The 22,862-nt window shown below is 49.5% G+C and overlaps 1 protein-coding gene across 1 annotated transcript; it reads left to right on the top strand.

Moving 5' to 3' along the window:
• Positions 1 to 2,547: 2,547 nt before the first annotated feature.
• On the top strand, positions 2,548 to 7,380 carry ARL4C (ARF like GTPase 4C). The gene has a single exon (XM_069615997.1). It carries the CDS (start codon positions 3,337 to 3,339, stop codon positions 4,108 to 4,110), a length of 774 nt encoding a protein of 257 aa, XP_069472098.1. The 5' UTR covers positions 2,548 to 3,336; the 3' UTR covers positions 4,111 to 7,380.
• The last annotated feature ends 15,482 nt before the right edge of the window (positions 7,381 to 22,862 follow it).

Here is a 22,862-nt window from a genome sequence, read left to right as displayed (position 1 = left end):
GCAATATCTCTTGTCCTCTAGTCTGTATTCGTATTATTGTATGCCATCACTCTGTCTTGCTGTGGCTTGTTGTACAGTGCTCTGTTGCTTATCAGCTAGGTTTTCGCTTTACAAAACCCAAGACATGCAGATATGATAAACCACTTTTTCCAGAACTGTTTTTCATTTAACAAACAAGGGCATTCTGGTAGATGTAGTGATGTTTCTTTGCAAGTGAACCAATTGGGCCAAGGCACCGGTTACAATGCGTAGTTGAATGAAGCCCTAGGACTGCAAACGTCGTGTCTGGATTGCACAGGGGCTCGTGGACACTCCAGCAACGGCACTAATACATGAATTGAAAAATCCTCTGGCCTAAACCCAAAGCAAAGGGCCCGGTACCTACAGAGGCTGGCTCCCCATTGGGTCCTCGACGCAACGTCAGATTGAGCAACGGCCGGTCAAAATTCAGGAGGATCAAACATTCAGGCAAAATCATCAGCCGGTCAAGTGGCACAGCGAGTAGAGCGCTCGATTTGACATCCGTGCCGAACCAGGTTCGAATCCCGGCAGGGCCAAACTCAGCCTTTCATCCTTCTGAGGTCGCTAAATGAGCACCACACACCGTGGGTAATAATAAGCAGCGCTCAGATACCTGAGGGTTCGTAGCACTATATAAGTGCCAATTATTATTATTATCAGGGTGCAGCGTCCCTATCAATGGTATTTCTTAAGCCCTCCACCTGAGATCACGCTGATTTCAAGGGGGGCTTTAGACGGACCTCTTCAAGGAGGCTTCTCGCGACGCTACCTCATGTCGTCCTACCTCCCCCAACCACTCTACAAGGAACCAGTAAGCTCTCAAGTTGCCCGATGTCAGGTGTCAGTAACTCAACCATTCTAGCCTTTTCCTGGTAGTCCGGGGCTTGCAGTCCCCCATTTGTAATGGGTGAAAAAAGCTAGCAGTACTATAATGCAAAGCGTAAAATGGGGGGCTAGGTGGGCTTTATACGAATGAGATGGGATCATTTGAGATGACCAAATACCAACTGGGTGTGTTATGAACTTCCGGACAGACTCCAGTTGCCAAACTCCGCACTGGGGAGTGGGCACCGGTGACATGCTGTAACAATGCAAGTCGCACGAATAGAGAGACTCGACTTGGCATCTTGTGAATGGCGGCCAGGCCCATCGTGCATGCGGTCGCCCGCTACTCCCACGGAACTGGAGAGCGCTTACCGATCGGAAACGTCGTCCTATCTTTGGATGACTGTGGTTAGTTAGTCGAGGGTATTAAAAATGAATTGAAAAGTTTGCTTAGTTGAGCGCATTGAAAAGTGGATGACTGTGGTTAGTTAGTTGAGTGTAGTAAAAATGAACTGAAAAGTTTGCTTAGTTGAGCGCATTGAAAAGTGGATGACTGTGGTTAGTTAGTTGAGGGTAGTAAAAATGAACTGAAAAGTTTGCTTAGTTGAGCGCATTGAAAAGTGGATGACTGTGGTTTGTTAGTTGAGTGTAGTAAAAATGAACTGAAAAGTTTGCTTAGTTGAGCGCATTGAAAAGTGGATGACTGTGGTTAGTTAGTTGAGGGTAGTAAAAATGAACTGAAAAGTTTGCTTAGTTGAGCGCATTGAAAAGTGGATGACTGTGGTTAGTTAGTTGAGTGTAGTAAAAATGAACTGAAAAGTTTGCTTAGTTGAGCGCATTGAAAAGTGGATGACTGTGGTTTGTTAGTTGAGTGTAGTAAAAATGAACTGAAAAGTTTGCTTAGTTGAGCGCATTGAAAAGTGGATGACTGTGGTTAGTTAGTTGAGGGTAGTAAAAATGAACTGAAAAGTTTGCTTAGTTGAGCGCACTTTGCTTAGTTGAGCACATTGAAAAGTGGATGACTGTGGTTAGTTAGTTGAGTGTAGTAAAAATGAACTGAAAAGTTTGCTTAGTTGAGCGCACTTTGCTTAGTTGAGCACATTGAAAAGTGGATGACTGTGGTTAGTTGAGTGTAGTAAAAAATGAACTGAAAAGTTTGCTTAGTTGAGCGCATTGAAAAGTGCTCCCCAAGTTTGTACACGATGTACAACAAACCCGTCAAACGAAAGCACTTTTGATGTGCCAGCTCACGTGTGCAAGATTGAGACAGACCCATCTTTCTTGCCCGCAGAGCCTTGCATTGTAGTGCCCTTTAAAGAGAAAAAGAACAAAAGCTACATGTACCAGAATGCAATGCGATGTCACCTGAAACGACGTTTCTGGATGAACAGATTACTCCTGACTCAGCTAAATTGAGCACCAATACGTACAGGGATTTAAAACTAGTTTTCTCCTAAACTGGGCGGCCATGGACCAGGTCTCCGGAGACGGGGATACCGAGTCGGAGAATAGACACGTTATTTAGAGCGATGACTGATTCTCCGCCTAATACTTCCGTCTCCTCTTGAGCAATATTCCGGCTATGTGTGTTCCGCTCGCTTGTGTATTCGGCCCTCGTACAGCGTTCGGCCCCCTCTCTGCGCAGACAGCCCGGAGTTGCCCTTTTAAGAGCGCCGCCTCCCTTCCTCCCTCTGTCTGGCAGCTCCAGCCTGTTGGCGCTGCGAGGGGTGTGACTGGTCGAGGAGCTGCGGCTTCATTGCCTTCAGAGACAGCCGGAGAGCCAGGCTGCGGGGAGCCACGGCTTGCCCACTCCTCCCCCTACCCGCTCCCTCGAAGAAGCGGCGATCCTGGGACCGTGTGAAGATGCCGCCAGCGCCCGCGAGCATCCCCCTTCACCCCGGGGCGGGAAGCAAGAGGCAGGGCTCGGCAGCCTGAGCTCCGGCGAGGACAGGGCTGAGCAGCAGCAGCCAGTGTCCGGGTCTGGAGCGCCGACCCCACGGCAGGTGCCCGAGTAATTCACGGGAGCAGATGGAAACGACCAGGCGCCAGGAGAGCAAGCAGCAGTGTCCGGCCGCCAAGCCGCCATCCCGCCTAAAGTACCAGCAGGCGTCTTAAAGAGACGGGCGAGACGTGCCGCCGGTGTCTGGGGGAAAGAACCCACCTGAAGGATCGGGAGACATCCGCACAAGGGCAGCGGCGATCTTCCGCGGAGCTCCTCTCGCAAGGGGGACGGGCACATCTTCAGATGCGTGCCACGGCTCCGGCCACAGCTCGAGGCAGCGGGACCGGGTTAGTGGCTGCAGCCTTGGCGGGGAGGCATGGGTTAATGGCTACTGCTGAATGCACGCCGGCCTTGCGGAGGGAAGCTCATTGATTTTTCGAGTCTTTGGCCTGTGCGGATTCAGCCCGTGGTGGTGGAGCGACATCTGCACTGTGGGGTGTCTTTGGCTGCCGCTCCTTTGAGGTTCGTAATGTGTGGCCCCCATCTCCATGCCGCAGCGCCCCGTCGCCGCTGATCCCCGACCACCACAGGGATTTTTGAAGGTGTTGGTCCAGAGAAAGCCTGTCTGTCCTCCAGAAGAAATAAGTGAAATCCCAAGAAGACTCCTGAACATAAGGACATTCCCCGTTTATTTACACAGGAGGAAACCTTTGGGATTGGTGGGTCAAGGCGGATCCAGAGCCATGGGGAACCTGTCCTCCAACATTTCGGCCTTCCAATCTCTGCACATTGTGATGCTGGGCCTAGACTCAGCCGGGAAGACCACGGTTCTCTACCGGCTCAAATTCAATGAGTTTGTCAACACTGTGCCCACCATTGGCTTCAACACGGAGAAGATCAAGTTGAGCAATGGCGTAGCCAAGGGCATCAGCTGCCACTTTTGGGATGTGGGGGGCCAGGAGAAACTGCGTCCCCTGTGGAAGTCCTACAGTCGCTGCACCGACGGCATCATCTACGTGGTGGACTCTGTGGATGCCGACCGGCTGGAGGAGGCCAGGACAGAGCTACACAAGGTGACCAAGTTTGCGGAGAACCAGGGCACACCGCTTCTGGTCATTGCCAACAAGCAGGATCTGCCACGCTCGCTTCCCGTGCCCGAGATCGAGAGGCATCTGGCCTTGCAAGAGCTGGCGGCCTCCACCTCCTACCACGTGCAGCCTGCCTGTGCCATCATTGGCGAGGGCCTGACCGAAGGCATGGACAAGCTTTACGAGATGATCCTCAAGAGGAGAAAGTCCCTCAAACAGAAGAAGAAGCGGTAGCTACTGAGGGCATGCATGACCGGAAAACATCTGTGATGTGACCACACTGGAGCCTACTCTCAACACCGCCCTTGGATTTGGGACATGCAGCGGTGGCGGTGAAAGTAATTCTTGTCTGGACACTCTTTGGTGGTATTTCAACAGGGACTCTTGGTTTAACTTCCACGCCTCGTCAAGGCCGCCACTGTGAGAGGCGCTACCATTGTGGAGATGGACCAGCTATCTTGGACTTGCCCGCTCGCTTGCTCTTGGAGACATCTTGATACCAGCCTTCTTTGGCGGCCTCCTCAGACACAGTTGAGCTGTGGATACTGCCTTCCACCATGAAACGGTCTTGTGAAGGGTTGGAGACCGGCACGATAAGCCCCCTCCTCCCCCCAGGGTGATGGGACTTACCAGGGATTTGAGGCATAAGATCTTTGTCCATTCATTTGTCAGAGAAACCCTGTCACATTGCTAATAATGGGCTTAAAAGCAGACCCTCCATCTGCAGAGGGGTGAGGCTCCGCGCAGGTTACCAAGACTGGTGGGTTGGATGTTCTGGCTGGAGAGAATTGTGTGGGTTGCAGGTTTGGCAAATCCCCCTTGAAATGCCACAATTGAATCCGAAGAGATCTCCTGCCTGACCTTGTGGACGATTCCCTTTTGGAGAACTCTTGGATCTCCGCCACTGAACCATAGTTCGGCCTCTGCTGGTACCATGATGGGTGCCTGGGTGTGGACCCCGCCATCCGTAGATTGGTCGGTCCAGAAGACAGTATGGTCCATTATCCCTCCCAGGGCCTGAGCTGGAAGCGTGGGCAGTGCAGTGCCACAGCAGGGCAGGCACCTGCACAGCTGCCCCTGGGAGGGAGGAGAGGCCAGCCTAGAGGTAGATCAACAAAATACGGCCTGTATAGTCCAGTGAACAGATGACCCGCGAGCCTCTTTGATGGCACGCAATTCTGTGATGCTTGTTGTAGTGCATTTTGTTTTTGTTTTGCTCCCTACCGTGAAGGAGGATGTGGGAGTGGCTGTACTGCAAGCAGTACCTGGAAGGGGCTGTGCCCCGCCCCCCAACCACTCCCTGCCCTCCCAGTTTCAGAACACACAGGGAATCCCTGTGCCGAGTAATCTGATTGAAACCTAGTTGGGAGACAATAGGTAGACAAGGGTGTCCACATACACTGTCTGTGTTTACAAGTAGCCCACTTTGGGCGATTCCAGTGGAAAAATAAATACAAATCTGACAAGGCAGTGGTATTCCCTGCTGGTGAAAACATGTGGGGGGTTGGGGCCATATGTACGAGAAGCACATTTCCTGAAAGGACCCTTTGGGTGGGGAGTCCGTCGCATATCGGGGCCGTGCCTCGGCACTTACTGTTGGGCTGGGGCAGAGTCAGAAGCATGTCACGCTGGTGGCTATAAAAGCCTTGCATGTTTGGAACGTCAAGAAGATTGCTGGGAGTGCCCTCAACATCCCATGCTGCTTAGCCCATACATGCATTTGCATTCCATTTAGGAGATGCTAGTTTAATCCTGGTTTTAACTTTGCTTTCTGGGACTTGTAGTCCTGAATTTCCTGAGTATAAACCTTGGACTACAAGTCCCAGAATGCAGTTAAAATCGGGACTGGACTGGCGTCTCACAAATGCAATGGTTGATGTTGTTATGCATGTGTTAGTCCCAGGCAGGTTCGTGACTTCTCTCACAGCTGAACCCGAGTCAGTCCTGCCCATGATCTCGTAGCGCTTAGTGCACTGTCTTCGTGACATCACTCGCTGAGCTCCTCCCCAGCTGTCTCGTGTTAGGGGTCAGAGCTTCCAGGCCTGGCTACTCGCTGTGGATTTTGGCAAATGTGGGTTTTCCCCGTTCTTCATCATGGACTACACGAAGTACTAATAGAAAGCAACCCAGCTCTGACTGGGGGAGCTACGCAGACCTGACCCGAGAGCCCCAGGGAGGTGACTGGAAGATGTATGCTTTTGGGAAGGGGGTAGCCGGGAAAACGCACGAGACCCTACCATGAACATGAGGAATGGTTGAAACAGTGGGACCTGGCTCGCATAATGATTTTCTGCATCTCAATATGTATTTACAAAAATTAAAATAATTAAGTGTTAAGAAGCTGCACTGATGCCCGTGCATTTCACAATGTTTGCTGAATCCTAAATGGATTAAAAAGAATAAAAGGTTGACGCCTAATATTTTTCTATCCTAATCCTGTCGTGCTGGTTGATTTACTCCTATTGACCTCTTCGCACGGGTGACTGGCTGGTGTCAGCAGGGGTCTCTGCACAGAGACCCGGAGGGTGGAAGCACTATTGAAATCCCCCGGAACCGGCATCTAGGGGACGGCCCTGCGGCTCTGTCCAGACCCCCCACGTTTGTTCACACGCCGCTGTGGCATGCTGGTATGGGTTCTGTTTGTGGGGCGCGTTCACCAGACATGTGTGTTCTTTTCACGTTGGCCTCTAGGTGGCAGGCAAACGACCCTCCGGTTCGGGGGACCGCTGCACCATCGCTCCCGGTGCATGTCAACGGCCCCGGGTGGCGTGAGCACAGGTCTTCCGCGATCACGCGCACAGAAGCAAGCCGCGGGCACCTGTGTTGCTTGTATTGTCATGGCGGGAGTGAAGGTCTCTGGTTTGAATCTTCATATCCGTCCGGGTCAATAGCTCGTGTTCAGTGTTCCACATATCTGGGGATGATGGGACTGCACAGAAGGCCATTTCCCCCGGCCCCATACTTCTTAGGCTGGGTGCTTTCTCCCCATCAGGACTTGCATGGCCGACGCGTGGCCTCTCTCTTCTCACGCGGATCCTGGCGCGATTACATCGCAGGCGCCCGAGCACAGCTGCCAAGTGGCCTCGGGTCATGCGTGACACCTTCAGCCAGTTCTGATTTTACACGCTGCTTATTGGGACTAGTAGGCCAATATAGGAACGGGAAGGAGGAAACTACCATTCCCAGCATGCACTGTACACATCCGGGAGGGGTTGAATGCGCCGCACATAGTAACATGGGCTGCGCGGCAGTTTGCCTGCTCACAGAAACTCTAGTGTGAGCCTAAAGCGCCTTTTTTCGCAAATGCTGCCATGGCGGAGGGGGTGTGTGTCTGGGGCCGTAAAATTATCCTGCCACTTCGAAGTGGGGTCCCCTGCTTCTCTGACAATGGGCGCCACGAAGATGTCCGCCCGTTACATGATCACGTCCAGTTTATTTAAATGTGTGTGTGTGTGTATATTTATTCATGCCATATTGGTGATAATAAATTTACCTCATAAGCGAGTGCTCTGTTTCCTCTTATTGGCTTTCTGAGGGCAAGGCAAGAAGACCTGTGTGTGCCGGGGAACGTCACCCAGTGTTCTGCAGGTGAGTGATGGGGGACGGTGCGGGGCAACGTCTTCTCTTCTGTTTGGGACCATCTTTTCTTCTGAACCAGTGCCCCATCCTACCCTCGGCACGACAATGCCCGCATGCGGCTTAGACGGTTCACCATTCTGCCCTCTGGGGCTTGGCAGTGAACTCCGTTTGACTCCGTCTTGGTTGTGGCAGTAGGGGTGGTCTACGAGTACCCCCAGCTAAGGGTGACGCTTTCCCTTGGGTGGGCGAGTGACTTTCTAGCTTTCTGACCGCTCCAGCTGCTAGCCCAGCCACAGCTCCCACAGTACATCCAAGGGTAATGGCGAGCAGCCCTCTTCCCACTCTTGCCATTGGCTCGTCATTACAGTTAGGTCGTGTGTGCGCCACTGCAGTTTGCTTAAGTCTGCTCTGGTGCTAGTGACGGCATGTTTTTTTCTATTGCTGAGTTGCAGATGGGGCCGGGGTGTGCTTCCTTCCTGGTCTGTTGGTGGTTGGTGTGTGCACTGCTGCTGTTTCCTGAAATTGTGGTTGGTAGAAAGTTTGCTAATTGCGCTGCTGTTCCGAGCCTGCACTGATTGCGTGTTGCTGGTGCCGGCGTGTGATGTTAGTGCAGGTGGGGTTTGATTGCGGCGGAGTTCGTGTTGTCTGCCTGCTTTGACGATCGTTTGTTTGCCCTGTTCGTCCTCGCAAGGCCCGCTTATCACTGCTCCGAGGTCCCTCCTGATATGCTTGCGTGGGGTCTTTGCTAGGCTGGTGGTCCCAGTGTGATTGATTACTCAGGGTGCTTTTCTTGCTCAAGTGCTGGTGTATGGGAATTGTGGGTGTAGGCACTGCTGCAAGTCCGCTGCTTTTGTTTGTGGGGACATCAAGGTGCATGGTCACCCTCTGAACTAGGGCCCAGGCTCCTGCATGTCCTGTTGCCCTTGCACTGCCTCCGGGCTCCCCCAGCACTATGTTATATTTTTTTTTAGTGGCCTGGTTTATAAGTGAAACCTTTCACCTGATCATTGCATATTTGCTTATTGGTGATTGGTGATGGGTCTAGGTGGGGCGAAATGAGGGAGAAGGCGCCTGGCCCGCTGTTCCTCCAGCACACTGTGCTTCCGTTTCATTGGATGTTCATTGTGTCCCTTCGACAAGGTGGTAAGCAAGGAGGAAGCCAGCCACTCCTCTCTCCAGGGCACTGGCACTGCCCCCTCCCCCGGAAGCTAGAACTGCTCAGATTTTTCACTTCCTCCTGATACCCAGGAGCTGCCTTTAGCCCCTGTTTATCCAATCTTCATGTCAATCCCTGGCAATCTGACAGGGTGGGCTAAGAAGAGGGTTGCCTGAATCATTGTTTCACCATGGTCCCCTTTCTGCCAGGGTAATCACGTGACATGTCTTAATAGCATAGGGCATATGTATGCGGAGTGCATCCTGGGGCAGGTAAGCATATTCCAATAGTTCAACATTCTGGCACCGGAAGTTCAAAGTAATTTTTTTCGCAAGGACAACATCATCAATCTTATTTGGCACCTTCAAGATAAGATACTGCATCTCCCACAATGCACTGTACTGGTCTAATGCAAGAACTCAAACCCCCTCCCCCAACAGCCCATAATGCACTGTGCTTCTCTATTGCAAGGCTTGGAAGAGACGCGCGCCCTTTTGAACATTCCCAAAACTGCGACGAAGGACGCCGGGCACACGCTGCTCCCACGGTGCAGTTCATTGGGAGGCCTGGCACTTGAATGTTTCCCCATGTTTCTAGTGACAGTATTTTAGAAGGTTCCCCCGTATGGAGTGGGGCACAGTGCATTCTGGCACATGTACCTGTTTTCGGGGAGACCGATTCCCTTTCACTTCCATGTCTCGTGTTTTTCTTTCACCGTTTCCTGTTTCCCTCCTTTCAGCCTCTCCTGCCTATCAGCGGGCGCCTGCAATCGCTGTCAAGGAACCCCATCCCGTAGCACCCCACCCCCCTTCCAGAATTCCCCCAAAATGCCCTAGTTTCTACAAATTCCCTTATGTTCCCTTAAACGCGCGTGAGCGTGTCTGGGCGGGGAGGGGGCGGGGCGGGGGGAGGCGCGTCAGCTGAAGAGGGTGATCAGCAATATGCACCGTGGTGTATGATCGCTCTTGTTCTACACGGTGTAGTTCAGTACAGGGTCTTGATCAGTGCCTTAAGTGGCACTACAAAATGAGCCGGGGCACATTGAGTGGGCGTGGCCTAACAAAGGGGGTCCTGCTGGCCCGTCAGGCCACGCCCCATTGATGAGCCCTGGCTCAGTGGGCTACTGGCACCCCTGCCAGGCAGCCATTTGTAGAGATCAGCACCCTCTCCCCATGGCAGAGAGGGTGCTGATCTCTGCATTTATGTTCTAAAGGCTTGCCTGGCAGGGGGCAGCCCTCGCCTATTCAGCCTTAATGGTGGCGTCGGCCCTAACCAGCTGGGCAGAGGCAGCGTCACCATTAAGGCTGAAAGGGTGAGGCCACTGGAAGCTGAGACCGTTTTCCCTGGGACTGTGCGGGAGTTTCAGAATTATGAAAACAAGACCTCTGCATCCAGTGGCCTCATGTTTTCTCCATAATGGTAGTGCCGGCCCACGGGCATCTCTTGCTTAAAGAGATGCCTCTCAGGTGCGGCACCACCATTATGGCTAAAAGACATTTTTTTCTTAAGTCTGAAGCTCTCGCACACGACTGAGAGCTTCAAGCTGTAGAAAAAAAAATGCCTTTACGTGTAGTGGCCAGGGCTGCCAGGGGAGATTAGTGGGCCCTGGCAGGGCCCCGCCTCAAAACGAAATTTCGGAGCCTGCCAGGGCCCAGCGCCGGCTGGCCCCGGCCCACTTAAAGCCCTGGTCTTGATGCACTGGAGCAGAGGGCATCGTGTCTGGAAGGAAGTCCTGTTGGGGAGGGGCGGGGGCACGTTCAGTGCTATGTAGCGCTGGTAGGTGAGGGTGCATTCTGGTACGTGTAGCCTGGCAGCAACGTCTGTAATGACAGGACCAAAATGTAGCTCCTTTAGGGAGGGATCGCCGATGAGGTACACTGAATATTTGAAAAGGTAGTCTTGTGGGGCATTTGTACTTGGTGATGCAGTGCATTCTGGGGCATGTAGTGGTCTGGACGCATCTGTATTGTGTGATGGGAGTGCGTTCACAGAAGTGCAGTGCGTACCGAGCATTGCACGCTCCTTGACATGTAGTCCTGGTTGCACTGGAGGGGTGTCGGGTGCATTCGACCTGTGTGAGGCAGCATGCCTCCTGGGCAGGCTCGGACTGGCCTGTAGGGCAATGCCCGAACCAAAAACGCAACACGCTAGTGTGGGTCCGTTTTGATTATTTATTTAACCATATGGCTAATAGTTTTGGTCAGTGTTACTGAAAGAATATTATTTCAAATGCACAATGTGCATCACATTTGATCAAAAACTTTACCCTTGGGTACTACTAAGTCTGCCACAAAAGGAATTAATCGCCATTTGCAATTGTGGGCCACTTTTTCATTGGTGCCCGAGACAATGTTATGCCCCAGTCTGACCTTGCTCTTGTGACGTGTAGTCCTGTTGTGGAAGGTGGGCTGTTGCATGGGGGAGACCATCTTCTGAAGGCATTTTTATTTAGTGAGCTGCACTGCATTTTGAGGTAACTGCACCACGAGAAGCAAAGTGCACTCAACTTGAGCTCTGTGGAGATAGCTATACTGAGTCAGGGTGCATTCTGGGATACATAGTCCACTATGCAGGCTTCTACACTGAGTGAGAGAACATCTTCTGGGAAGTGCAGAGCTGTGCTGGAATGTGCACTGTCTGAGGACATTGTGAAAAGGAATATAGTTCTGCTGGAACCTACAGTGATTGGAGAAAAGTGAGGGCCTCTTGTTACATTAGGTGTTCCAGGACATGTAGGCCTGTCCCGTTGTGATAAACTATTTATAACGCGCTTAATACTCAGAAGTTTAGCGCGACCCAGGGATCGAACCTGCGTTGCTCCAAGTCGTCTTGCTTCCAAGGCAAGCACCTTTCCCCTGAGCTTTCCTCCCGTTAACAGTAATGAGTGATGGCACATATGTGAACTTCTGCACTGAATGAGCAGGCTAAAATGTCCTGTGAAAGGTGTATTTTACAAAACAATTTATCTGGCCTGCTATTGTGTAACTAGGAATATGACGTAACAATGTGGCTTTTTATGGGACTATCTGGGAATATTTGGGCTAATCAGCTACTCCTAAAGGTTCCACCTCCAAATACCATGACTGAGGAGGCTGAAGACGCTCAGTAGCAGCTCCTATCTTCTGGAACCACTTTCACAGCAGCATTAGTCAAGCCACCTCCCTGCTGCTACTCGGGAAGCTCTTAAAGAACCAGCCTTGAACTTGCCCACCAACTTTAATCTCTGCACATGACTTTCCCCTTTATCCCACCTAACCCTTTTGCCTTGATATCGCCTTATGGTCACTTTTTTATTTATTTATTTACTTGTTTTAACTGCGTTTCAGTTTTTACAAGGTGATTCTTCATTCACAACAAAATTCATGACTTGAGTTGGGTCTATTACCCATGATGTCTTCTCTCCACTAATCCGTCTCGTCCCCCAAACGTCCTCTTCAAAAAGAAGTGATGTAGAAATGTGACGATTTAGGTATAGTCTTCTAATCTTTTCGGTCCCTGGGCTGTCTTATTGTTTCGATCTGGTCTTGGTTTTTGCAAAGCCGACACTTATTCGAAGTTGAAAGGCCTCTCCGAGCCAAAATTTCGTTTTGTCTCCAAAAGATTTAGGCAGGCTCTTATGACAGTGTTTCTTAGCGCTCTGTTCGGAAACTTCTATATGAATTCTTGAGTTTGGTTTAGTTTCTTTGTGTTCGTTGGTAAGTGAGTTGTCAACTTATTCTTAGCCGCTGTTTCTAAAGTGAGAATCCAGTCCAGTTTCTTTTTCTTTTTTAACCTTTGTCGGATTCTGAAGCAGTTTTTTTCCAGTGCTTTGTATCTCCTCTACTTTATTTTTGTTTTTCTGCACCCAGGGGTTAAGCATTTTACAGCGGCCTCCTGTGATTTCTACGTTCATCAAGTTCAAAATCTCTGGGCGTCTCGGGAGAAGGATTTTCCTATATAGCATTATGCTGTTTCACTCAATCATTGCTTGGAGGGACTGTAGACTTATTTCTCGCCTGATCAGGGCCATTGGTGTTTAGGCAGGTTTAACACCATTCTCCAGAAGTATCCTTCAAGTTTTAACCAGATTTTCGTTGGTATATTTGGCATTACTTCTACTACGTATGTTAAAGATGGGATGACCTTTGCCTTACAGAAACGGATTCTTGGAATCGGTGAAAACCAGCCAAACTTTTTATCCACTGCTCTTGCTTGAGATTTTAATTTCGTTATTTTTTCAAAAAGGACTCGTTGCATCGCTATTTCCAACCTTGGGCTGTCGAGAGTGACTCCCAAGTACTTACATTCTTTCACTCTTTTGTTTGACATCGTCCAAATGCCATTGAAGTTTTTCACTTCTCTTGCATGATTTTTCCAGCGACCTGATCTTGGTCTTATCTTTGATCTCCAAGTCTTTGGATTGAATGTATTCTGATAGATTGTTGAGTTGTCTCTGGAGACCAATTTTAGTCTGATTCAAGAGAATCATGCCGTCGGCATACAGTAAACAAGTTGTTTTTACTTGGCCAATTGTTGGAGGGAATGATCGTATGCTCTCCTCTGAGTTTTTGAAGTCGCCCAGTAGGCTATAAAGAGTGCCAGAGCGAGGGGTCAGCCTTGTTTTACCCCTCTTCTTGTAGGTATATCATCAGACAGAGAACCCTGCTGGTTCAAACAAACTATCATTGTGGTGTTTATCGTATCTGTGAGGTCCGGAGGGCATTTCCATGTTGACAGTTCTCTTCAGAGTTTCTCGGTTGACCGGGTCAAAAGCTTGGACCAGGTCAATGAACGTGATAAAGGCCCATAGCCCCCCTCCAAGATTTTACCTTTCAAAGTACTCGGGAACAGTATGTTTGCAGTTGTCCCGATATTCTTCATGAAACCAGCTTGAAAAAGGTCAGCGCAAGGTGCTTCTTTTGGCCATGATTGGAAGCGTGTTAATGGCGGAGAACCAAATACCATCTAATAATGCTATTGGGCGATCATTTTTTGGATCCTTTTTGCTGCCCTTTTTGAAAATCGACACCACTGTTGATGAGGTCCAAGATGTTGGTATAGTCTTTGGATTCAATACATCTTCTGAATACCATGCTTAAAAAGGTTGCCCATTCGGCTGGATGGCTCTTAAGGTCGATGTTAGTTATCCCATCTGGTCCTGGTGCTCTCATTATTTTCAGCTTCCAAATTACTTCTTCAATGGCTTCTTTATCATGTGCTACAGCCCAGGGTGATCGTTGGTCGACTTGCTCTGGAAAAATAGTACTTGACAGAAGTTGGAATACATTTTTAAAGTGATTTACCCAAGTGGGTTCTCCTATGCAGTTCTGAAGCGCGTCATTAGTTGACGTTTCTGTCGATCTTATGAGAGACCCAAATTCTCGGGGGTTTATGACCACAAACCATCCACAACATTTACTGAGTCTTGCTGGTAAAGTGTCAGTCGATGTCCTTTGATCCAAGACTTGTATTTCTTTGTTGCGCGTGATAACTTGTCTCTGGTAATTTGTGTGTTTTGACGTAACTCCATTCTTTTTATTTTTCTCAAGCCACGTTTCTTTTCAGCCAAGATTTTGTCATACTTGTGAATTTTTGGGGTTGAAGTCAGCCCCTTTTTATTCACCTTGGACGGTATACCGTGAGCAGATGACGTTAATCAACTGATGTACTTTGCCGACCTTGTTCTCTACCTTTTTCTATGTCTTTGTACTTCTCGTTATTTCTTCAATGTTTTTTATGCTCAGTTTGTCGGTTTCCCTGAATGTTGTTTTCGATTTGCATACGCATTTTTGGGGGTTGTGTCTTTAGCGACTTCCATGAAGTTGTCAATAAGTTGAATTGATTTTTATGACCTCAAAAGAGTGTTATTAGCAGGATGAATGGAATGGGATATGAAGATGTGGTCAATTGTTGCCAATGACTCTTCTTTCCCATGTCAGGATGCGGTCAAACTGATTAAACAGCAGGTCTATGTTGAAGAGTTCTCTCAATTTAATATTTGTCCATAAAATACCTCTCTCTTTGGCTGGAGATTTTTTCTTTTGCTGTTCGAGTAGCTGCTTGCTGCCGGAATGTTGCAGTTAAGTACCCACAAATAAAGTTGTGTTACTTGGTGATCGATGTAAGCTTGTCACTTCTACCACTTGTAACAATGTACTTTGTGTTGTATAGCAGTAAATGAGCATCCAAAGCATGTGAGGCTGTACCGAACGCATACAGCTGTATTAGGCAGATGAGCTGCACCTGGTTATATGCTGGGCATAACTGGATATAGGTTGACTGCAGACTGGTGTATTTGGCTACACCGGGGAAGACAAGACTGCAGACACCATTTCATGGCATTGCCTGAATGTGGGTCAAATTCTATGTTCACACCCACCAGCTCTGAGATTCTGGAAGCACACCTAGAGTGAACCACCCACCACATAGTCCATAAAACAGTCAACAACACAAGTACACACCAAAACTCCATATTGTCATACAGCAACAGTCACCCGTGTCTCCGGAGCCCTTAAGGATACAATTTACCCAGGGTGCACAACCACAAGCAACACCACACGACACACTAGCACACATCGGAGGCACTGAGTCTCACCCATACTGTTGCAACGCACAGGACCTCCCGCACCAACTTCCACATGCCAAACAACACTCAGACGTCAGTTCCTCCTTGTTCTGAACCTATCTTTGCTGACCTTCTCACCCCCCCTGCCCTCTCCTCTTGCAGACTGCCTGTTGGTGGTAGCAGTGCGCATTATAAATCAACATAATTTGGAGGCTGCACATTTAATGTCGGTGCTTGTGAGGCTGTCCATAGGCCCATGATGGTGTGTCAAAAGTGCCCTGAGGCACAAAACCCAATAGCGAGCACATGCAAATGTTTCACCCATCGGGGCTTTATCCAGGCAGTATCTATAACGATTGGTCAATAACACACAGAGAGCAGCATACTTTCCTTATGTGAGCACAAAATCATAGCAAGCACACAATCGTAGCCATTTGTAAATTGTAGTCCCCGTTAATCCACAATCCTTTTATGAATATAATCTCGCTTAAATACTTCCAACTTCCATACAAATAACAGATCCATTCCACTCTGTTACAGATAATCCCTTATACACCGGTATCCTGCGGTTAGCTGGTTTCTTCTTACATACACCTTTTTGTATCTACACTGTATCCAATCTTCCAATATGTTCAATATTAGGGTTTCCACGAAAATCTTGAGTCACTTTTAGATCCTCCATCAGCAATAGTTCTTTCTCCCCATTTCATTCCACTTCAAAGATTCAGATCTTTCAAATGGCACATTCTTTAGGGAAATACTACCTAGATAAAGCCTTTATGGGCGAAACAACTGAACGTGCTCGCTAATGAGTTAGTCATCTTTATTTTATATTCATTGGGTTTTTGGTGTCCCAGCACTTTTGTCACAGTTAGCTGAATTCAATTATGGACAATTTTCATTGAATCCATGAATTACTTTTGAATAAAATTGCACCATTGAAAGATGTATGCCCAAATCAATGTATTTTCTTAATAACAAACTTTATAACAAATTTGGAACCACTGTGCATCAAATCGTCAGAGTTTATTTTAGTATTTGACACTGGTTGCTTTGTAGTGTTAGAACCACCGGACCACTGTTGCACCATGAGTGGTGACGAAGAAGTAGAAAATTACAAACTTTGAATTCAATTAGCCTAATCGTAATTTGATGTTGGGAGAGCGCAGTGACCCGTTACCGAACACTTAGTTTTGAATCTTATGATGGTGTGTGTCTGGGCATATGAGGCTGTATTAGAGTCTTAAAAAAACGCCTGACCTATTGTTTTCAGTGCTTGTTTGAGAGGGTGCTAATTAGTCTAGTGTGGTTGTTTAGCATCACTTGCTTGTGAAAAGCTCTTGATCAGGACAAAGGATCCGTTTGTGCTTACTACAGGGCTGTCTATGGCATTTTTTGTTTGCCATAGTGCTGCTGTCACTTTGATTTGGTTGATGCATGCTGATTGAAATGTGGGTTGGTGTCGTTTCCTGTGTTTGTTTTGGTTTTGCTGTTTCCAACACCCATTGCTTGCTACGTTAGTGATTCTCTGTGCTTTGCTTGCTGCAGTACTAGTATCAACAATTGCTTTGCTGCGATGCTGTTGTCAACAAGACTAGCTTGCAGTGGTGCTGTTGGTGTGCTTTATTTACTAGGATACTATTGCCTGTATGTACTGCTTGTGAGTTGGTAATGCTTTGGATCTTTTGCTGGGCCGAAGAGGCAGTACTTGGAAGGGTTAACTTGGGTGAGTGATAGTTTAGCCCGCACTCCGAACAGCTTTCCAGTCTATCGTGCACATCCGGTGCTTGTGGACCAATTCCCTCGTTTAGTTTATCTTTGTTCCTAGAGAGGTTGTCTGAAAGAACTTGTCCTTCTTAGACACTGTTGTGTTTCTCTATCTGTGCTTGTCCGTCCCAGGTCTCTTGTAGTCTAGGTCCTAATCACTCTTCTCCTTGTACTCTGATTTCTAGTGCGCTATTACTTCATTAATCTTTTATAACATGCTTAATACCAGAGACTAGCCTCTAAGCGCAGGACCAGGAGTTGAACCTGTGTTGCTCTGCGTTGTCTTGCTTCCAAGACAAACGTGTTGCCTCTGAGATATCCTCCTGACTGTAGATCGGAGGTATTCAAACTGTGGGTGCATTGCCGGGGAGTGGCGGAGGAGCAAGACCCAGCCTGAAATGTGTTAAACATGTTTATTTTGGTTTTTTTTAATGGGGGAGATAAAAAGCAGGGCCTGGGGAGCCTGGGCAGGTGTGGCTCATCCATAATGGACAAGGGGGTGTCGACCCAGTGGCCCACTCGCCCATTAGGGAGGAGCCAGCGCAATGCTTTTTCCAGATGAGGTAGTGCTCCTGGGCTGGCTGAACTGTCAAAGGGGAAAGTTTCCCTTTGACAGTTCAGTTACCTAGCCACACATGCTCAATGAGCCGTGCAAGGCTGGGGGCGCTTTGCTTCGCCAGCCTTGCATAGCTCATTGGAAATGCCGGCTGGGGAATTGCATATCTGTATGTGCCAGGGGGAGCTCCTGTGCCTCCTCGCATATGCAGACAGAGCAGGCTGGAGCAAGGCATTGCAGCACCCACACTAGGGGTCCTGTACACATGTGCAGGAAGCTCTTGCTTCCCGATTCCTGCACATGATGCAGGAGCTGGAGCACTGGGGAGGAAACTTCAGGAGAGCAGCAGAAGGTATGTTTATGTTCATTTATGTATGTGTGTGTATATGCTTGTGTTAAGAGTGAGTGTATGATAGGTGCTTGTGTGAATGATATTGCTTGCTGTGCGAATACTGTGTGTGTGTCTGTTGGTCTGTGAAGCTGAATTTGGTGAGTGAGGGAGGGGGTTGGGGGTAGGTTTGTAAAACAAAGCCATTTTAAAAATTCCTTTGTTGCACAATCCCCTCTACCCACCTGCCACAATCAGCTCTCCCTCTGAGGCGCTGTGGAGCCCAAGGGGTAGGGATGGCATTTTTGTTTGTTACTGGCCAGGTAGCATAGATATCCAGTACAAAAAAATACCATGCTTTCGCCCTGGGTGCCCCAGCACCTTGCATAACACATAATCACTTTGATTTGTGTTTGTGGGATGGCCATTGAGAAGCACAGGGCACAGGGGATAGGGGTGGTATTTTTTAATGGACATTTATCATAGAGGACGAGTAAAAAAATACCATGCCTGGGTCCCTAACTCCAATTGCAAACTGTTGGGCTTTTTACCCTTTTATTTTTAAAGTATTCTCTAAAATGCAACATTTTAACCCATTTTTTTTTTTATCCCGCTGGGGGGAGGGGGAGAACCACCTGTATTGGCTCGGGCTCCCTCGCTACACTCGGTTGCTGTGGCATATCTGCAAGAAACATTTATGCCCCTACACTTAAAACATTCACAAGCTGCCACTGGCCCTGGGACTGTGCTGGGAGTGGGGTTGGGGAGAACCCAGCAGCTGTGGTGGGAGCAGAGTGGAGATAGCCCATGGTCTGTGGTGGTGTGGGGATTGACCAGGGACGGGGCTAGGAGTCGGACGAGAGAGCCCAGAGACTGTGATGGGAACAAGTGGGGGAGCATGGGCACTATACTGGGAGTAGGGTGCGGTGACGGCACACGATAGTTCATAGTCATTTGGACTTACTGTCCATTTGGCATTTTTGGGGGGCCCGGCCTGCCCACATTTTGCTCAAGGGGGTGGAACCCAGGTTAAAAAAGTTTGAAGACCTGTGCTGTTGACCCTGATCACTGGACTCTGTACCCCCAAGTGTCCTGTGCACTTGCCTTGAGCCTGCCCCACACTTATTCAGGTGTCTATTACTTTCCTGTACTAGAGGCCTTGACCCAGGTCAGTTTCACTGTCCCAAATATTCCAAGTTGGGCTCCAGTATTCTAGGGCTGGCTTGTTCTCTGGCTTCCTGTACCATAAGCTCAGCTCCCTGATTTACGTTTTCCCTGTCCCCCCTAGGGTGCTGCAGCTGGTTGTGGCTTTTTATGTGGGGGTCTGAAGCTCTCAGGCCCCTCTCTAGTGAACAGGGGGAGGCAATACCAGGGTAGGGATATCATGAAGTGGGCACTATTTCATTTCTGATGGGCCCTAGGGAGTGTAGGGTCTGGGGGCCTGTTCCTTTAGACAAGCGTGGATTACATGTGTGCTTCTCGCTCGCTCTAGTGATTGGAGGTGCCATGTTTGGCAAGCAGTTTCCCTCTTCTGGAGCAGTAGACTGACCATCAGGGAACTCTGGAGATTTCCTAGTTAACCTCTGCACCCTGGGCCTCTTTTAGTGTGGTTATCTATTTTATTTCCAAATGTTTATATGGGAAAGGGGTTGGGCTTGCTCAAAATGCATAATATGGGGCCACTTAGAAAATTATTTCCTGGGCCTCTTTTGGTTCCCAGTCCACCCTGCTCTTCTGTTTTGCAGGAGCGGGGAAGTCTTCCAGAGAAGGATTGGCCATGGAGTTCATCTTTTACCATTTTTTACTGCACAGAAGGGTCAGAAACTTGAGGGACTGCGATAGGGAGACAGCTGACTCTGTGGTCCCCTGCAGTTAGCACTGACCACGGGGCTTTGGAGTGTATCACACAATCAGACCTGCCTAGTCTCTCATTTAGCCAGGAGACTCTGGGTTTCCAGGCTCGTCTCTGGGGCAGAGCTTGGAGTCTCTGGGTTTCCAGGAGTGCCAGGAACCCCTCCCACATCTTCATGTGATTGGCCACTTACAGTAGGTTTGTAGCCAATCACATGGGGCTGGAGTTATGTACAACCCGTGTGCATGCCAGAGCGTGGGCCACGCATGCGCAATTAATAAAGGGGAGCCCGTAACAGCCAGACGTGTCTGTGTTTTATGTCCAGGTACTGGGGCCTTGTTATGGGCGGGTCCACGAGGCATGAACCACACCACATTGGCGATGAGAAAAATAAAAGGGTAAAAAGCCCAACAGTTTGCAATTAGAGTTAGGACCCAGGCATGGAATTTTTTTTTTACTGGACCTCTATGATGGATGTCCGTTAAAAAAAAAAAAACACTCTAGCCCGCCGTGTCTGTGTCTTATGTCCAGGTACTGGGGCCTTGTTACAGGCGGGTCCACGGGGAATGAACCACACCACAGTGGTGACGAGGACGGGCTTGAGTGGGGAGAGGAAAGCTCGTGATCACGCCGTTTGATCTCCATGAAATTTTCTCGGCGCTAACTATACGCTGTCACCTGCGTGGCACACGTGGGCTGCCATTTTGAGAATTACAGTAGCGGCCCCTCACGGGGTGCTTGTGCGCCATTCTTGAACAATTTTTGGACACACTACAGCTGTTTGCAACACAGATGGCTGTAGTTTCTTGTGCAGGTGGTACATGTATGATGTGTGCACCACCACAATCAGCCTGAGGAAGGAGTTGAAGGTCCTTACCCCATTCCCACTACAGTGGGCCTACTGGACACTAACCTCATTGGGGTCATTTTTCGGGTGCCATCACCCCAGGACAGCATGCTGTACGTTGGGCCTGCCCCACAGGGTCCTGCAAATTCACCAGTGGTGCGGACTTGCAGCCTCTGTAAAGGTGAGAGGTGTCTGTGCGGTCTGCAGCCATGGAAGACCAAGATAACGCAGAGGACGCCAGCACAGGTTAGAACCATTCAGATACAACAAGGTACATTGGCACCCATGCCCGAGTTTGACATGTCTGGTCCACCGTCGAAACTAGGACCCAAATGGCTTTTGTGGGTCAAAAAGTTAGAAATGCATTTCAGGGTCACCGGGGAAACGGAAGACGATGCTAAAGTAGCAACTCTATTATATGCGGCTGGCTCAGAGGTCAATTGCATATTTGAATCACTGAACTCTCTGGCAGCAATGTACCTGGAGGTCAAAAACGCCCTCAAAGAGCACTTCCTGCCCGGGAGCAGAACGCATTTGACACCATTAAGGTGGCCCTGACCGGGGAGGAAACCATGTCTTTCTTCGACCCTAAGAAAGTATCAGAATTGGTCGTCGATGCTAGCCAGGTAGGACTTGGAGCGATACTGTTGCAACTGAATGTGCAGGGGCAGATGCGGCCAATAGCATATGCCAGTAAAGCCCTGACCGACATGGAAAGGAGATATTCACAGATTGAGAGGGAGGCTCTAGCCATCCTGTGGGGCTGCAAACATTTCCGTATATACATCCTGGGTAAGCCGGTATCGGTCATTACGGATCACAAACCCCTTATCTCCCATCGTGACGGGGGCATCCTTCAAACCTCCCCCCAGGATTGAAAGATGGATGTTATCCTGATGGAGTAGGGAGTGAAGCTCCAGTACCGACCCTGTACAAATAATCCGGCAGGCTACCTGTCCCGACAGCCTGGGGCACGCCGCACGCTAGATGGGCCGGCAGGAGAAGACTGCACCGAAGTGGTCCGGCACGTGGTGGAGGCAGCCATGCCAATAGCGTTAACCCTGGAAGACGCATCCAAGATGGATGAGTGCTTTCAGCTTATCCAGACTGCAATGGCCAATGGGGACTGGAAGCTGGCGCTAGCAAACATCTCATGAAGAGCGAAAGGCGCACAACAAGACCTACAAGCGCTATGGTGCTCCTGTCATGAACTGTCTGTGTCAGATGAACGTTTGTTGCTAAGAGGATGACAAATTGTGATCCCAAGACTGCTAGTAGAGAGGGTTCTGCAATTGGCCCACAGTGGATAATAGGGCACGGCCAAAACCAAGGTGCGTCTGAGGGTCAAAGGCTGGTTCCCAGATCTGGAACATTGTGTAGATGAATATGTGCAAAACTGCATCGGCAGCGAGAGCATCCTGTATTGAATCCATGGGGAGAAGTGACAGGCCGTGGGGCACGGTACATGCCGATTTTGGCTCCACGGGGAAGAGGCACATACTTTCTGGCAGTAGTCGACCAATGGTCACGGCCCCCGGAGATAGAGTTGGTAGAGTCTACTGCCAGTGATCACACCATTCAAGCGTTGTAGCGAACATTCGCCACCCATGGTTTTCCCCATAAGCTATGTTCAGGCAATGGACCCCCATTTCAAGGCCAACAATTTGCTCAGTTCATAGAGAGGTGCGGAATAAAACACAGGAAAGTGACGCCGCTGTGGCCCTCCGTGAATACCGTACTGCACCCCATCAGTCCAAAGGGGTGGCCCCAGCAGAGGCGTTATACAATCGGTGCCCCGGGGGCTCATACCGGAGATGGAAGGGCGCGACCCAGGAACAATTGATGATCAGAGTGTCCTCGAGGGGCGCTTGGTGCGCAACGAGCGCAAAAATGTCAGAAGGCACCTCCAGCAGCCCAACATTGCCGTGGGGATACCGTCCTGGTGCGCAACCGCCATCCAGAAGGCAAACTATCTCTCACCTATGAGCCCAGTCCCAATGGGCGTAACTCATGTCAACGGGTCAATGGTGACGGCGGCAGACCGAAGAGGAACTGTCGCGAGGAATTTGTGTTATTTCAAGAAAGTCAACACCCGATCCACAGAGGACGTCCCTATCACAGGAGGACTTGCGACTCTGCCCGCCAGCCCGGCAGCTGGAAACAGCGAGGGTCGAGAAGGTCTGACACCAGCCGAGTCACCACATCAGTCAAGGAACAAAGACAGAAGGTATAAAAGTCGGGAAGGTCGCAGGTGCCCGGCCAGGTTCCGTGACTTCATAATGGACCCTGATCCATGATGCCCAGGGAGGACGGTAATGGCCCATGTTGGGCCCCCAAGTGTGTTATCTGTTTTGCAT

The sequence above is a fragment of the Ambystoma mexicanum genome, chromosome 9 (assembly GCF_040938575.1).
Source record: "Ambystoma mexicanum isolate Mex_15411 chromosome 9, UKY_AmexF1_1, whole genome shotgun sequence".
Classification (NCBI taxonomy): domain Eukaryota; kingdom Metazoa; phylum Chordata; class Amphibia; order Caudata; family Ambystomatidae; genus Ambystoma; species Ambystoma mexicanum.
This window is presented reverse-complemented; position numbering and strand designations above follow the sequence as displayed.

Bases quoted from the DNA above. Each gene is read 5' to 3' on its own strand.
- ARL4C (XM_069615997.1), top strand. From the start codon at position 3,337: ATGCCGCAGCGCCCCGTCGCCGCTGATCCCCGACCACCACAGGGATTT.